Source organism: Pleurodeles waltl, chromosome 2_2 (assembly GCF_031143425.1).
Source record: "Pleurodeles waltl isolate 20211129_DDA chromosome 2_2, aPleWal1.hap1.20221129, whole genome shotgun sequence".
NCBI classification, from domain to species: Eukaryota; Metazoa; Chordata; class Amphibia; order Caudata; family Salamandridae; genus Pleurodeles; species Pleurodeles waltl.
Window position 1 is genome coordinate 1028767783 of NC_090439.1, and position 15705 is coordinate 1028783487.

Genomic DNA, 15705 nt, shown 5'->3' on the forward strand with positions numbered 1-15705 from the left:
AATCATTCCCATGCTCAGTTGGATTTTGCTCCGAGGAATTAATTTCCCCCTACTTGGGGAATGCACAGAAGCATCTGTGGATCTCCAGATGCTCTTTCCATCAGGTTTGACTGCAGGGTCTCAAGACAGAGCAGACATGTCATCAAGGTGGGGCTTGCATCGCCATGGACCACCATTCTCCAGCCAGGGCATGATTGCTGCAGTAATTGTGAGTACATTCTAAGTCAGAACATATGGAGAAGGGATCTGTTGAACCTATTTACTATTACTTCTCCCATTTTGGCCAGGTTCCTTGAAAGCAATGCTCTCAAGATACCCTCCCTTTGGCAGTACCAACTCTGAATATTATACTTCACCAGAGTATCAATGGGGCCAAACGGGGAAGATAAATTAGGATGGGTACCGCAGGAAAGGAAACCCAGAAAGAAAAAGGCTAGCCAACAATTCTTAGTTCTACTTTCACAAAGAATTGTTTTTGCCATTCATACTAGAAAAGGAGGTTGTGACACCCCCGTCCCTGGTGACATGAATACAAATGGAATTACCAGCACTATATTAAAGCATGGCAGCTACCACCAAAAGGCTTATCTTTGTGTTCGACCTTTACAACATGCCAAACTAATTCATTTTCTTCTCCAAAAATGTATGCTCTTTAGTTACCTTTCTGATATTTAGAATAAAGGAGATATGAGCATTTAGACCTGCTGTTTACATTTAAAGGCAAGAAAAAATATTGACTTGCTCACCCAGGCAGGGTATAATTTGTGAAAATGTCTTGACATAAAGAAGGCATTGGGGAGGTTAGAGGTCTTGACATAAAGAAGGCATTGTGGAGGTTAGAGGTCAAACGAGAATTTTGGGGATGTACCATTCCCACTCCATAAACACAGATATTCCTGCCTTTTTTTGGGAGGCGCTTTACATGTGTACTCTGAATGAGAATAGATATACTACATATGTGTAGTTACGAAAAAATCTCTTTTTGCATGTCTAAGAGGAAAAGGCCTTTCTGAGTTGGGTATGCAAAACTTAGAATAGTCAGGTTATACATGCCATGGGACCCAACGGTTTATATAATCTTTCATGGCACAATAATATCTTTATGCCATGTTCATCCCTAGTTAAAAGGGTATCCACATCACGTGCTTGGGGACATGGGGTCAAGATGGCATTAATATTCCTTTGACTTAAATGCTCCTTTGTGTTTAGTTGGTGGGTAGCGGGTGCAGAATAATGATTAGATTACCTAGCATTAGCGTTGTTCATGTATGTTATGTTTAGTGTAGCTCAGCAATAGTAACTACACACACCTAGGGCATGAAAGAGATGTGTTTAGATAGATTTAGGTGAGGTGGCTAACACCTGCTCTTTACATTCTCATGCTATTAAACCTCCCAACCATCTTGACACCGCAGACACATTACGTGGAGCTCCATTCCCACATTAGGAGTGCACATGATGACCAAGCGGGCTATAAGCTGTGGGTGCAGGTTCAATATCCTTTTAACTATCCATACCCACAGTACTGTACCCTGAACAATTAAAACCACCCTCAAAAGAGTGGACGCAGACAGAGAAAAGAGTATTTTCTGGTTTGCATCCTGTACTGCAGCTGTCCCTCTTTTGGTTTGGACTTTCTGCAGTGAGTCAATTGAAAGATGCTGCTGGAGTCAGTTGAGGCTAGCAGAAGTCCTATGAGCCACATTCCCCAAGACTCTTGTGTGAAAAGTCCGAATTTTTACCATGTGGACTCATGACTATTGTGTGTGTCAGTTTTGGCTTTCCTGAAATTCACTTTGAATTCCATGGGTAAGTTTGCAGCTTCCCAATATTACTCAAATTCATAAACATTTCTGCATAAGCAAGTCTACATCTCTGCATAGGGCAATGAAACCCATATATGCAATTTCCTTTCTAAATTATTTTCTTGCATACGTACGAGAAATTGAGTGAAGATTTTGCACCAGGTGTATCATTCCGTTGAGTCTCTTTCCAGCCTCTGTTAATGAGTCCAGGAGGAAGCAGAAACAATGTATTTCTGTGTATCATGGAGAGGGAATCACGGGATACTTGTGCTAAGCCAATGGTGATTGTCAGTGCATGCAGACAGTGGCATAAGATCAGCCCCCTCAGACCCAGCAGTGCGGAGGGGGGTCCCGAGCTCTATCTAGGGGCCCCCCCTCATCAAAGTACATTGAGCAAAGTGATAGGTAGTTGGTCGGAGGGGGGACTCCTCTATGTCTTTTGCAGGCCCCCCCCTCAAGTTTTGTTACGCCACTGCCTGTGCGGCTTACTATTTTGCACCTCTTGCGGGACGATCCAATTGAGTGGATATGAGCATTCTGGAAGATTCTAGTGAGCTGTTCATTTTTATAGAGAGATAGATTGAGGAATTTCCAACTGAGGCGGCACCATGGCTGCCCCCAGGAGCATTGACGAACCCCAGCATTGGAGGAAGGGATGGTTACATGAAAGAGTTTCTTCCTTAGGAAGGGCACTGCTCTTGGAGAGGTGTCTATCTGGTGGGTGGGTGGATTGGCGTTTGTGAATCAAAGGACTGAACAGACTGGCACAAAACCAGCCCGAGTCATTAGCAGGCAGAATCCTCAGGGCCATCGTATTACTAACCCCATCTGCTACGGATGCGGGGACATAGCAGCCATCGGAGAGTCATGGGAACCCTTGCTCAAGGGCGTTTTATGTGAGTAGTGACATGCTTCAGGCCACCACCTATCTGGCTACCAACCCCTCTGAACCTCAGCATTCCAGAACAGAGGGTCACCTATACAGTATGACATGAAGTTGTCCTCATGGGTGATGGTATTTACCTCATTTGCACACCTAAGTGTATCTTCAACACACAAATACCTTTGTGAACTGTGAATCGGCCCCTTCGCTTCACCAGCAGAAATGCAGATTGTTTTTAATTCCCGAAAGTAGATTGTTACACCGGGGAGACAATAATGTCGAATCAAAGTGGAACTGAAGAAAGGACCCCAAAAATACAGTATCTATAAATGAAGCTTTGTATAGGAGGCCACCTTCTTTAAGGATTTGTACTAACATGTGTGTCTCCCATAGGTTTGGAGCTCTTATTGGATGAAGTCTATGACACCATTGCTGCAGGTCTGGATCCCGCCAATTCCTTCACGGACACTGTCATGTACCGCATTCTGCAGAGGAGATTCCTGGGAGTGCAGCTAATCATCTCTGGCAGATTTAGGTGTAAGTATAGGGACTGCAACCGTGTCAGCACTTTCAAAAGCAAGAGCCTGTTTTTAGGTCTGGATTGCCAACAAAGCTTCCGGCCATATGCATTTTATAAATTCTTTGCGCGGCTGCACACAGAAAAGAAATAATCTCTCACTTCATGCTATTGGCTATTTGATGTATTGTTCCATAATGAAGTTCTTCAATTAAAAACATGAGGGACTGTTTTACATCTATCTGGAAAGTAAACTCAATCATTACACTGGCAAATTCAGTTCTGTAGCATCTACATGCATTCTATATAGAAAACAACCCTCGATAGTTTTTGTCCCAACATTGGCAAAGCCAGTAGGGTAGGTGGCAATTTGATAAACAACATTTGTGCATGCAATACATGTACTTGTGAATGCCTGTATTTACATATATTGGCACTTTAAAGCCAGACCTGTTGGCTTTGCCAATGCTTAGTGTGTTTGTTTAAACACAAGTGATTAAGATTTTTTCAGTGTTTAAGCATGGACACATTAGCCCGCCAGTCCTAATGATTAGCGGTTTATTTACATTAAGTAGTTCTCCATTGTGTTGCTGCTAGTTTTCAGTATATAAACCCTATAATACATACATTTAGTTGACATCATTCATCTCCATTGACATAAATAACTACAGCACAAAGGGGCAGGCCCACTAATTGTTGTGCATGTAAACACAAGGGCACAGTTACATTTTTACCACACCAAATGTGAAACTCCATGCTTTTTGTGCATTGGGGTGATCTACTGTGTAGCATAAACTAGTGTAGCTTTGCAGTCAATGTGCTAGAGTTGACCCCACACCCACACATTGCATATTGAAAGGATCCTAGCTACCTAAGATGAACCACAAACATTTTGTCCCCCCGTACACTTGTTTTGGACCTCATCAAGTCCCATAACAGCCCTGTATTCATGAGGCTGACAGTTTTAAAATTACATTCAGAGGCTATCCCAGTTTCACTGAGCACAGCCCACTGCTTACTCTACCATTCACTCTAGCCCAGCTGCTTGCATGGCCTCAACTAGAGGTTTACTTCAGGCCTTGACTCACTCTTCCAAGGATTCACAAAGGCATTTTCAGCTGGAAACCCATGCTTACAGCTAAAACTCGCCTGGATGTTCACCTGCTAGGAATTCTCGAAAGGGTACCTAGCAGTTGTAAATCCATTCAGTCGTGCCTTTGTACACCGCGGCTTCCTGCAGATAAGAAGTTGTAGCAAGGTGTGGTCCTATTGGGGGCATTCACAACTCCTTCACAGCCTTTTCCTCGTCTGGAAATGGTTGGAGATCTCATATAACCAGAGATCTGCTTCTGCAAAGCGCTAGAGTAAATGCCCTTCTCCATGTGAAGGGGAACAGAACACCCAAAATCAACCTTTCTGGGGGTGCAGGGGAGGGGGTTTCTCCCAGTGTGCATTTGCACAGTGAGGATTACTTTTTCCGATGCCAAATTGTACCCTGCCCACAATTTTCATACTGGAGCAATAGCAACAACTGCACAACCGACTGACCATACCACTAGCGCGTCTGGAGAGCTACGAGCAATGTCGCTTTTCAGACATATTGCTGGGATGATTAGTGAATACAAAACAAATTGTAAATCTGCACCCATGCGCAGGAATACTTCTATAGGTGTTGGCTTATGATCTTCTTTGTAGATCGTGTCCTCCATCACTATACATTCAGGCGTCAACATCCTTTCACTTCCATTCTATGATATCACGTATCCAAACGCCGCTCCACAAATGGAAATGGTTTCTTGTTCCAGAAGACCTAGGAGATGATGAACCGATGCTGCTGCTCGTTCTCACCACTGCCCTGGATGAAGCCAATGCTAATGACTAAACTTCCACCTTTCTCTGCAGCCACGCCTCGAACTGTCACAGAGTGTAGAATAACACTGTTCCCTCCTCTCACCAAACTCTCTCAGTTAATAACATCACCAATTACTTTCACCCATACGGTCACGGGGAGGGTCTCTGAAAGGAGCGTGACCGATGGAATTAAAGGCGTGGCTTACAAACACGTAAGTTAAAAATCTCTATGTAGCATAGTGCGCTCCCCGACTCGTATTTCGCTACTTCTTTTTGTCATTGCATCAGGATATATAATACAACAAGTAACATTACACCTCCAAGAAGCCAGGACCATTGGCTTTGCCAATTGTTAAGAGTTGCATTAGATAAATAAGCAACTACAATGGCTTTGTTGTATATAATATTGAAAATGCTTCAGTTCTGAGGTGATGAGACTGTGAAAGAACTATGGGGGTCATTACAACCCTGGCGGTCCAAGACCGCCAGGGCTGTTTCGACTGAAGCACCGCCAACAGGCTGGCGGTGCTTCCTGGCATATTACGACCGCGGCGGTAGTGCCGCGGTCGCACCGCCGGGGCCGGCGGTTTTCCGCCACAAGGGCCCCGGCGGTTGTAATCCACCAGGGCAGCGCTGCTAGCAGGGCTGAACACGGGATTACTAGTCCCCGACCGCAAGCCTTTTTCTGGCGGTCTGAACCGCCAGGAAAAGGCTAGCGGTACGGGGAGTCGCGGGGCCCCTGCACTGCCCATGCCACTGGCATGGGCAGTGCAGGGGCCCCTGACAGGGCCCCATGCGGCTTTTCACTGTCTGCTATGCAGACAGTGAAAAGCGCGATGGGTGCAACTGCACCCGTCGCACGGCCGCAACACTGTCGGCTCCATTTGGAACCAGCTCCCATGTTGCGGCCCACATCCCTGCCGGCCCAGCGGGGATGTCCAAATGGGCACCGCGGGAGTGCGGCCGCACGGCGGTCGCCCGCCAGTGTTTAATGACCCCCAATGAGTCTCTTTGAAGTTACAACATAGGCAGTGAAGGGTGGTACTGCTGCTGAGTTAAGATTTCTTTTTTCATCCTGAGGGTGAGGACTAAAATGGGGAACCCGATAGGGACCTGCCTCAGCACCTGCTATTTTGGACTACGGGTGCTGGGCACCGACGGGACCCGGCCCACTTAAAGCCCTGATCAGACCCACGTGTGCCACATTAGTCACTGCACCTTCACATCTCTCCTGATTAATTGACCATAGATATGGAATGGATGAATGAGGACCCAGTGTCGTGCCCTGGCATTCCTACCCACAAGTGCCTAAGTGGGCCTATTATATGTTCTGCACAACAGAAGAGCTGTCTGGCCCTGGGCAATTAAAAAACAGGATAAATGGATAAATATCTTTTTAGTGTGAAAAAGCATACATTGCCATGGGAGTCCCTGTCACTGTACGCAATTAAAAAACAGGATAAATATCTTTTTAGTGTGAAAAAGCATACATTGCCATGGGAGTCCCTGTCACTGTACGGAACTTCTATGCAGAAGGAAGTGCTGCTTGTGAAAGAGCATCATTTCACCACTCCCAGTGAAGTTATCCAATAGCTGAAGTGGACTGACCCATTGACCCAAAATGTATGCTGTAGTGGGTGGGTAGAAAATGTGGATGGCATGTCAACAGGTTAATGGGTGAGGTGGGCTGGTTGAAAATCCCTCTGTGCAAGTATACAAACACCTGCAGCCAGGACACCACCAGACTGCAGTCTAAAAAATGTGAAATGTAAAACATCTATCCATCTATGCACCATAAATCTGAAACAACCTCCCTGTAACCATCAGCACCAGCTCTGCTCCAATTTGAGAAAGAGATGAAGAGGCAGCTCTGTAAAGAACACAGTCAGTGTACTAACAGGTCATATACCAGCTACCTCTTATCGGTCAGAGACTTTCGGCTTGACTTTGACCCGTTACATCACACCACTGCCCTTTTAGGCTGAGCAAAGCATCCTCACCCTTATCGCTTTCACTCGTTCATGGGCTTGCCTTTCAAAAATCCTTTGATGACATCGGTAGGCGCTTTCTGTTTGTCCCGCCTTGGGGAGGTTTGTTACCGCCTTGGGGAGTGACCCTGTTACATGGATAATTGCACGTTTGCAGATCTGATTGACTGCAAGAGGACTTCTTTTTCCTTTTGTCTCTCATTCACACTCACAACTGTGGCGCTTTGAATCGGCTTGTTTATGTGAACTGTTTTACATTTAATTTTCAATTTATGTGGCAAGAAAAGTCCAGTTATGAATTTACAATACTAATAGCGCTAAGTCGAGCAAACTTGAGACCTATTGTATTGTAAATGTTTGTTTTTACTACGATTGCACTTTGAAATTACCACTTACATACACTCGATTACATATTTCAGCGCTTTGTAGGCCTCATTGTAACAACGTGGCTGGGAAAATAGCCTGAAATCAGTGACAGTGAGAGTCCAGATAAACCAAATAGGAATTAGCAATTTACCCTCAGCAGAGCGTGACCAAGAACACACAACGGAACCCACTGTCACTGTTCACTTCTTGCTGCTGTCGGCACTCTGGTAGCCAGGGCGAAGCATTCAATAGTGGCACCGAGGCCCCAGTGTTGTGAGGGGCCTCTGTAGCCCCAAATAGTGGTTGTTTTCCCCCACTAAACCAGAGGGTAAGGGCGTATTTTCCTTGCTTGCATTTGTGCCGATGGCACCCTTGCTGTGCACTTGCACGATGTGGTCATTGTGTGTGCACTGCACTATTAACTTCTGGGATAACAATTTTGTTCCTGGGGCTATGCTGACTTCAGTCACACTCAGTCTCTGATACTCTTTTACTAAAGCAGAGCTGAAAGTTGGCCATGATTCCAGCAGAAGATGCAGCTGGGGGGAAGTGGACTTTTCCACCATGTTGTTCACAAGCAGTTCATAGATCAGCAGCAGCGGCGGGACTAGGGGACCCTCGGGGTGAGAGACCCGCTGCACCTCAATTTCGGATGTTTATTACAATCCACCTACTGGAGTGAAGTTACATTTTCCTGCCCTACATTCTTTTCAATGCAAAATCAGCGTTTCTGTATTTGATGAGCTCATAACCAGGGCCACTGACATTAGATGCCATTTAAGACCAAATGTGGCAAGGAAAGGCAAATTATGCGGCCTAACCAGACGCTTGATTATGTGGTAAGCGCAGAAAGCGCCACGGAATGGTACCGTTCCCGCCATGACGCGTTAAACTGTGATGCTAAGATTTTGAGATTCATATTATTTATATAGGAGCCTGTGGTCGCTTCCTGCAGAGTCTGCTAACATTTCTAAGCAGATCGAAGAGGCGGTCAGGGAGGTTCGGCGGTGTGTTGGCGCCATAAGAGCGGATAATTCAGTTGTGTTCTACAGTTAGGGTGCTAGTTGAAGGCTGTGGGGAGAAATCTTAGTCTAAACAGCGCAGTACAGACAATTTTTTTGTCAAAGTCAGTTAAGCACACGTTCTATTTTACTTTGATTAGTTTAAGTTTATTTCACATATATTATTAGTGTGGTGGGGGGACTTAGAAGGGTGGTCTCAGTCCGACGAGAGAATTTCCCCAGAGAACGGGCACATTACCTAGGTGAATTAATAGTACTTCATTGTCACTTGTTAATTGCAGTTAATATTGATCTCGTTGGAGAAAAACACCGTGCCTGCACTGTTTGTTTCTCGTACCTTCCTCTTCTGTCACTGGTGATAAGGTCCTCAGTAACTGCGCATGTTTCTTGCAGGCCCATCTAAGTGTGAGCTCGAGCGGTTCACAGCGGCCTCGTCTGGGGACGTCTTGGTGCCGTCCTGTGATGACCGTGGGCAGTATAGGCCGCTGCAGTGCCAGCGTGGAGGGCAGTGCTGGTGTGTGGATGCCAGAGGAAGGGAAATCTACGGAACCAGGAGTGCCGGCGAGCCCCCGAGCTGCAGTAAGTGTCACGAGTTTACACTGATATGTGCGCTTTTTTTAAGGGTCGAATGTCACTCAAGCTGCAAGCCTGCGAACACGCACCAGTGCAGCCACTTTCTGACGCATGCGCAAAGGATCCCTAATGGTTTTAGTTGCTCATAATATGGAGACCATCATAAATGCTGACGTTCAGGTTGACTTGAGGGTGCTGATGTTTGCTGTTTTTGAAAAAGAAAAAGCCTCATGCCCAGCTTCCAGACAGCAAAATAAGTTGCTTTAAGCAAATTTGTTTCTTTCCATGTGGCCAGACCCTTCATTGATCAGGGGCAGGCACCACCTGGAGCCTCAGTTAGACACTTGTGCCTTGCACCCATAGAATCCTAAGTATCCCAGGACTGACACCCGCGTGGCCCAGGGCCTCTGTGTGTGCTTCTTGTGCTCTCCTGATCCTCACGTGAGAGCGCATCCTGTAGAGCCTGCGGGCCACCCTCCTGTCTTATGTCCCCAAACCTAGCGCAGAAGCGTAACGCAGCTCGTCTCACTGACCTATCTCAAAGAGGTGCTCGCTCAGCCTCCTTCCACACCTCGGTGGCGGCTACCATGCGTTTAGAGTGCTGGGGCAGGCAAAATACAGGTGGGGTCAAATAGTAATAAAAAAGGCACTTACCTTACGGACTTGCCACAATGCCCTCCTCGCTCTGGTGTCTTCTCCCCTCAATGCTCCAGACCCAGGAAACTGCACTACTTAATCCTGGCACTGCTCTCATGCTGTAGGACAGCATGAGAGAAGCATCAGGATTGGAGGGAGTGGCTTCTCTCGGTGCTCTTAAAAGCACTAATGGCCTGTGTTTTCTCTAACCCAGCTGCTTTAACACAGCTGGGTTAGAGAAGATTAAAGTGCGCATGTCACTCTGGCCATCGCAAGACAGCCGGCTAAAGGGACATGCACAATTTAAACATAGTACACAGCTCCCTGCTGCCACTCAGCCGCAATTGCCTCATCCATCCTGACACTCGGTTCAGGATGGGTAGCTGAAACATAATGAGGTAATAAATGAACTTTATTACCATTTTATTTTTCAGCTGCTCTGGGGCATTTTTCCACCGGGGCGACACTCTGCTCTCATGGAAGAGCCGCTTCTGCCCGTAACATTACAGAGGCGAAGATGAATGAATCAGCCCCCATACGTCCTTGATTTCTTTTACACCACAGGGATCTATTGTAACAAAAATATATAGGTGCTGTGATACAATAATTCCTGCTGAGAGTTTGCCCCTTGCTCAAACAATGTATCTCTCCTTACACACATAACTTTCCAGTGTTTCCCTCCTACTTACTAAAGCCCCTGCGCCTGTACTACAGGAATGTATTTTGAACATTATAAGTTCCGGGATGCCACTCATGTTCGAAGAGCGGAAAGGTGCTCCCTGCACACCCTAATGCAGCGCTGTAGAAAGGAAGGAAGGACAATATAAATACACCTGCAGCTTGTCTCCAATTTAGCTTGTCTCCCGGGTAAACGTTCTAAAGGCAAATATCTAAAGGAAAGCGATAAAGACTGATAGGAGCTGATAGATTGGGAAACGGTACAGAGAGAGAGAAATGTTTGGGGTGAAAGAGACGGAAGAAGGGAGAGAGAGAAAGAGAGCATTTAATAGAAATGGAAAAAGAGAGTGAGGCCTGGGGAGGTCAAGTCAGAAAGAGAGGAAGGGAGTAGGGGCGGCGAGGAGAAAATTAGAACATGAATGAAGAATACATATGGTGGCTCCCAAGCAGCCTTTAAATTTGCTGATTAATCAGTTACACAAATTTTCATTCCTTTAAGGTAGCAGACACCTTGGCTAGAAGGCTTTGTTCCTTCTTGAGCTGTCTGTCTCTCCCTTGGCTTTACACTACAGAAGAAGACCCACTGTCATGGGTGTCAATTCACCAAAATGCCAGGGGTAGCGGAAGTGACACCACACACACTTTGACCTTAATGATGTCAAAGGAAGTGATGTCACATGACTTTAACCCTTATGGCATCACAATAATTGCACTCACTCTTACCCTAACTTACTCATTCTCACTCTCTTGCTCACTCTTACACTGACCCCTATACTTTCCCACTCACTCATCTTCACACACACACACTATTCTACATACTACATGCTTACACATACACACTCACTCTCACCCAAACTCTCTCTTATTCACTCACATGCATGCATATAAAATAAGCTGAAAAGTATTTTAATTCACTTACATAAGATGCAGGTGGAGGTTCCATTCCAGGTCCTGCTGTTACACTTTTTTATTACGTTAATTGTGAATGATAGATTATTAGTCACTATTAATGTAATAAAAATTAGCAGAAAAAGAGACTGGAGCCTGACCCTCTGTTTTGGCACTAATCTTGCCACCTCTGAGGTCATGGGTCGCAAAGGTAGTGTCATGGGTCGCAAAGGGTAAGCCAGGGGTCACAGCTGCGACCACTGGCGACCCCTAAATGACGCCCATGCCCACTGCCTTCTCTTTCAGCCGGAGGCATCTGAAGGAACAGCTGTCTTTTTTATTTATTTTTATTTTTTTTTTAGCAAATTTTATGGGAACTGTCTTTGTAGATTGGGATTGTCATTCCAAATAGATCCTGCCCACTTCAACCACTGATTTCACATAATATATTTAGATTAAAAGCATTTAAGAAGAACACAAAATTGACATTAAATTATCAAAGGACACTGTTGCAAATCTTTGCGGTTAGGATAGCTTACAGCAATAAAATCCTCAGAACTGACTCATACCTCATTTTTTCATGTAATAATTATGAATATGTGTACGGCCTGTCAACACTTTAAAAAAAACAAATGCTATTAGCCTCCATCTCAATTGTAGTCTTCTTTATCACCCTATAAGTCATAAAGATCTGAAAACAATGGAAGGGAGACCATGGAAGCCTTTTAAGGTTCTGTTAAAGGAAAGACCTTTGCCAACTCTATCAGTGGCATGCTTCATCATCGGGTCTTATTCTGGTCCCCATTTTTCAGAGTGATCTTAAGATATTGTGCCATCCTAGTTTTAGTGATAACAGAACCTGGGTGTTTGTAAGGTATTTTTATCTCCCAGTAGACCCTGGGTCATACAATATCTTAAGTGCTCCCTGAAAAATGGTTGAGCTCATCCGGGCTTTTAGGGACGAGGATGAGAACCAATGATGAAGTATGCTACTGATTGAGTGGGTGAGGGTTTTAACAAAACCTATAGAGGTTTCCAATGGGTTTCCTTAATTTGTTTTAGCTTTTGATTTTAATTGGAATCATATGTTGTACGATACCTTGTTGTGATGAGTATGTGATTAGGGAGACTATATCTAATATACTGGGATTTCTATCTCCCCTTCCTGGTCTTTAAACCACTTTTTGTGACCTGATTCAGGTTCTTTGCTATGAAGTTCTCAGCAGGCTCACTTTGGGTTTTAACCAGTGACTTAGAATCTTCTTCTAAAGTCTCATCCATTCTAACATAAAGAGTAATGAATTTTATGACAGTAACATATGATATTAAAAGGGCATGTGATTCATACAGAAACATATGTATTAGTTATTAATAATACATTTATGTTTTTTCACCACCACACATCACTGGTTGTGTAATGCTTTTAATTGAAGTATTGATGGCTGTGTTAGTTCATGAAGAGGATTTAGCAAGATTGTGTTGAAAATCATCAGAGAATTTCACATTTCAGAATGATGCCTCAGTGCTTTATAGATCAGTCCCCTTGTTTTGCTTGGTGTCATCCTGCAAACTCAAAATGCCCTAGATATGTCTTCTCAAATCCACCTGCAAGGGGCAGTCTGGATAAAAAAGGCTTTACAAGCTCTTGACACAGGTCTGTCTTTTTGGACCTTATCATTACAGAATGTGTACCTTTCCGGTCCAAAATAAGGAGGCCTGTTTGTCTGGAGTGTACAACATTTGGGTGAAGAAAAATTGTATGTTAGTTGCAGAGCGTCCGACCAGGTACCACAAGATCACATTTTGTCAGATCCCGTCACACTGAGCCTTCTATCTTTTTTTAATTAGAGTGTACAAGTATCTTTGAGCTGGTTAAAAATACCACATATTGTTCAAATGCTTTGAGGCAAACTTAGTTTGGGATGAGTGATGTATAAACAGTTATTGTTATTTAGGTACTGGTTCTCTTATTTCACTGCTTGGCATACTGTTTTGGTGATTTCATAGTTATTTGAATTTTGTTTTTGTTGTTTTAGGTGAAGGACAAGGCTGCATTTTCAAAAGACGTCAAGCACTATCTAGGCTCTTTTACGGTCCTGTTGGCTACTTCAGGCAACATAGTCTATTCAAGGAGCAAAGCAAGGTCTCAGGGTCAACAGAAACCAGCCCAAAACACTGCTCTTCCTACCTCCAGGAGCTTTTTGCAACATCTGGACTCCTGTCTTATGTTGGTCAAAGACAGGAAGTCAACCAGTCTAAGATTGTCCCTGTGCTCTCTGAAGCAATTCAGGGTTTGTTTCCATCTAGAAAATTGGGTACAACTGCTCTTCAGTTGACCTCTAGTGCGAAAAGATTCCAGCAAAATTTGTTTGGAGGAAAGTTCTTGAAAAATCTCAGTGGGTTCAACTTTACAGGCTCCATTGGCCAAAGAGGAAAATTAAACTTTAGTCAATTTTTCGAGCAGGTTGGTCTACAAGGAATGTATAGTGGGGGCAATTTTGTAGAGCTTGCAAAACTCTTTTCTCCAGAAGACAATTCTTATTTAACAAAAGAGTCACTTGGGTTCTCAAAAGACACATTTAATTTAGATCAGACTATCTCTGATAATTTCGGCCACAGAGTGAATTTACAGGAAAACCAGAACATGCTTGCTGCTCTCTCCTCCCTTCTGGAACAGAAAGAGTTCTTAACGCTTATGCAGCATGTCACTTCTGTGCCTGAAAGCATCGCTGTGGATTTAACGGATGTGATCAAAGCGGTTCTAGAGTTGCAAGAATGTGATGAGGCTTCATCAGAAATTTTTGTGCCAACCTGTACCAATGACGAAAGATATGATGAAGTCCAGTGCCTCGCAGGAGAATGCTGGTGTGTTGATGCATCAGGAAATGAAATCCTCGGGTCAAAGATCTTTGGGAAACATCCAAAATGCCCAACTGAATGTGAGAAGACAAGAGACAGGCTGAATACCATAAAGAAAAGTCAACCAGCAAATTCTGAATTGTTTGTTCCCTCTTGCACATCAGATGGTGCGTTCCTCCCAGTGCAATGCGCCGGAAAAAAATGCTTCTGTGTTGATTTGGAAGGTAGATCGCTTCCAGGAACAGAAAGTGCTGCTGGAGAGCCATATCAATGTGAGTTATTGGGGAGACACAAACTGGTGTGGTACCTTCTATAGATATAGAAAGATATTCATGGAAATCAATCTCAGTTGATATTGGAGCAGGGCCAATATTGATTTGCATATGGCTGGGTCTTACCAGAGATGGCATGGTGGACAATAGAATGATGGGTTGGAGTGCTACGCAAAGCAATTGCCCGTGGTTAAACCTACTGCAAACATCCTTCCATCACCTTTTATGCAGTTGTTGTGTGCTTGAGCATGCCTGCCTTTAGGGTGCTTTTAGGATATATTGAGGGCAACATCAAAGCTTGTTCTTACCTTAAAAAGGTCATTTTCAAAGATGATGTCCCACGTCTCAAAAGGAGTTGCTTATATTGTGCCCTACTTTGACGACCAAGTGGTAGCCCTGTGATTTAGCATTCAGCACTAGCTGGTCTGGACCTGCATGCTGTGGTGTTTCGTAATTAATGCAATGTAAATCTGAGTCTTGCAAGTCGGTTTTAGTGTTTATTATTTGATCCAGGGAATTCCAGATATACAACGAAGAGCATAAGAGACACAAATGAGCCTCTTTGGACTCTTATGGGTAATTTCAGTCTAAATCAGACACAAACTGGATGAGGACTCCCCCTTCAAGGCGGTCGACAGTATTAAATGTCTTGACCACTAATAATATAAATGTGTGGCTGTGCCTAAGTGGTCAGATTTGCTGATTATCTCTTATCGTATCATGGAACAGGCTGTGATATTTGTAATAAGATGATTTAATCATCTGCGATTATAGTACCCACAGTAGAAGAAATTGAAGGGTAGTGCATTCACTACTGTGAACATAAAGAGGCAGAGCACATGAGCAGTATCTGCCAGTATTGCCAAAAAACCCGAATTTACTGCCTGTCTGCTTGGCAAATCACTAACACATTGTTGACTCGTGGGCTGGAAGCCACTGTTAGGACACTAAGGGGAATATTTATGAGCCCCTTGTGCTGCCTTTGCATCACTGTGTGATGCAACGAAGGCACAAACCTCGATCCCACATCTATGAGGCCACGCAAAGCTACTTTGCGAGGCTATGAATGGTCTCATATATATGGAGTAAGGCAAGGCAGCGCAAATTGCTGCCTTGCCTTACTCTGCACAAGGGAGGCGTTCCATGGGTGTTGCGATGGGTGTTACCGCGCAACACCCATGGGTTTTGACCAATCCACAGATTTACAAGACCTTGTAAACCTGGGGATGCACCAAAACCTTATGCCTCTCCAGGGGAGGCGCAACAAGGAGAACTATACTTATTTCTCGTTGTTTTTTCCTCTTTCTATGTGTGTGTCATTCTGCAGCACACATAGAAAGGGGAAAAAGACGCCCAGGATTGTTTTT

General features: G+C 44.4%; 1 protein-coding gene across 1 annotated transcript in view; it reads left to right on the forward strand.

The window, feature by feature from the left end:
* TG (thyroglobulin) overlaps positions 1–15705 on the forward strand; it is a 673226-nt gene that overhangs the window by 83618 nt on the left and 573903 nt on the right. Inside the window, exons 7-9 of the mRNA XM_069220782.1 lie at positions 3082–3225; positions 8826–9011; positions 13244–14338. Coding sequence (XP_069076883.1) covers positions 3082–3225; positions 8826–9011; positions 13244–14338 — 1425 coding nt within the window. The remainder of the gene's footprint in view (positions 1–3081; positions 3226–8825; positions 9012–13243; positions 14339–15705) is intronic.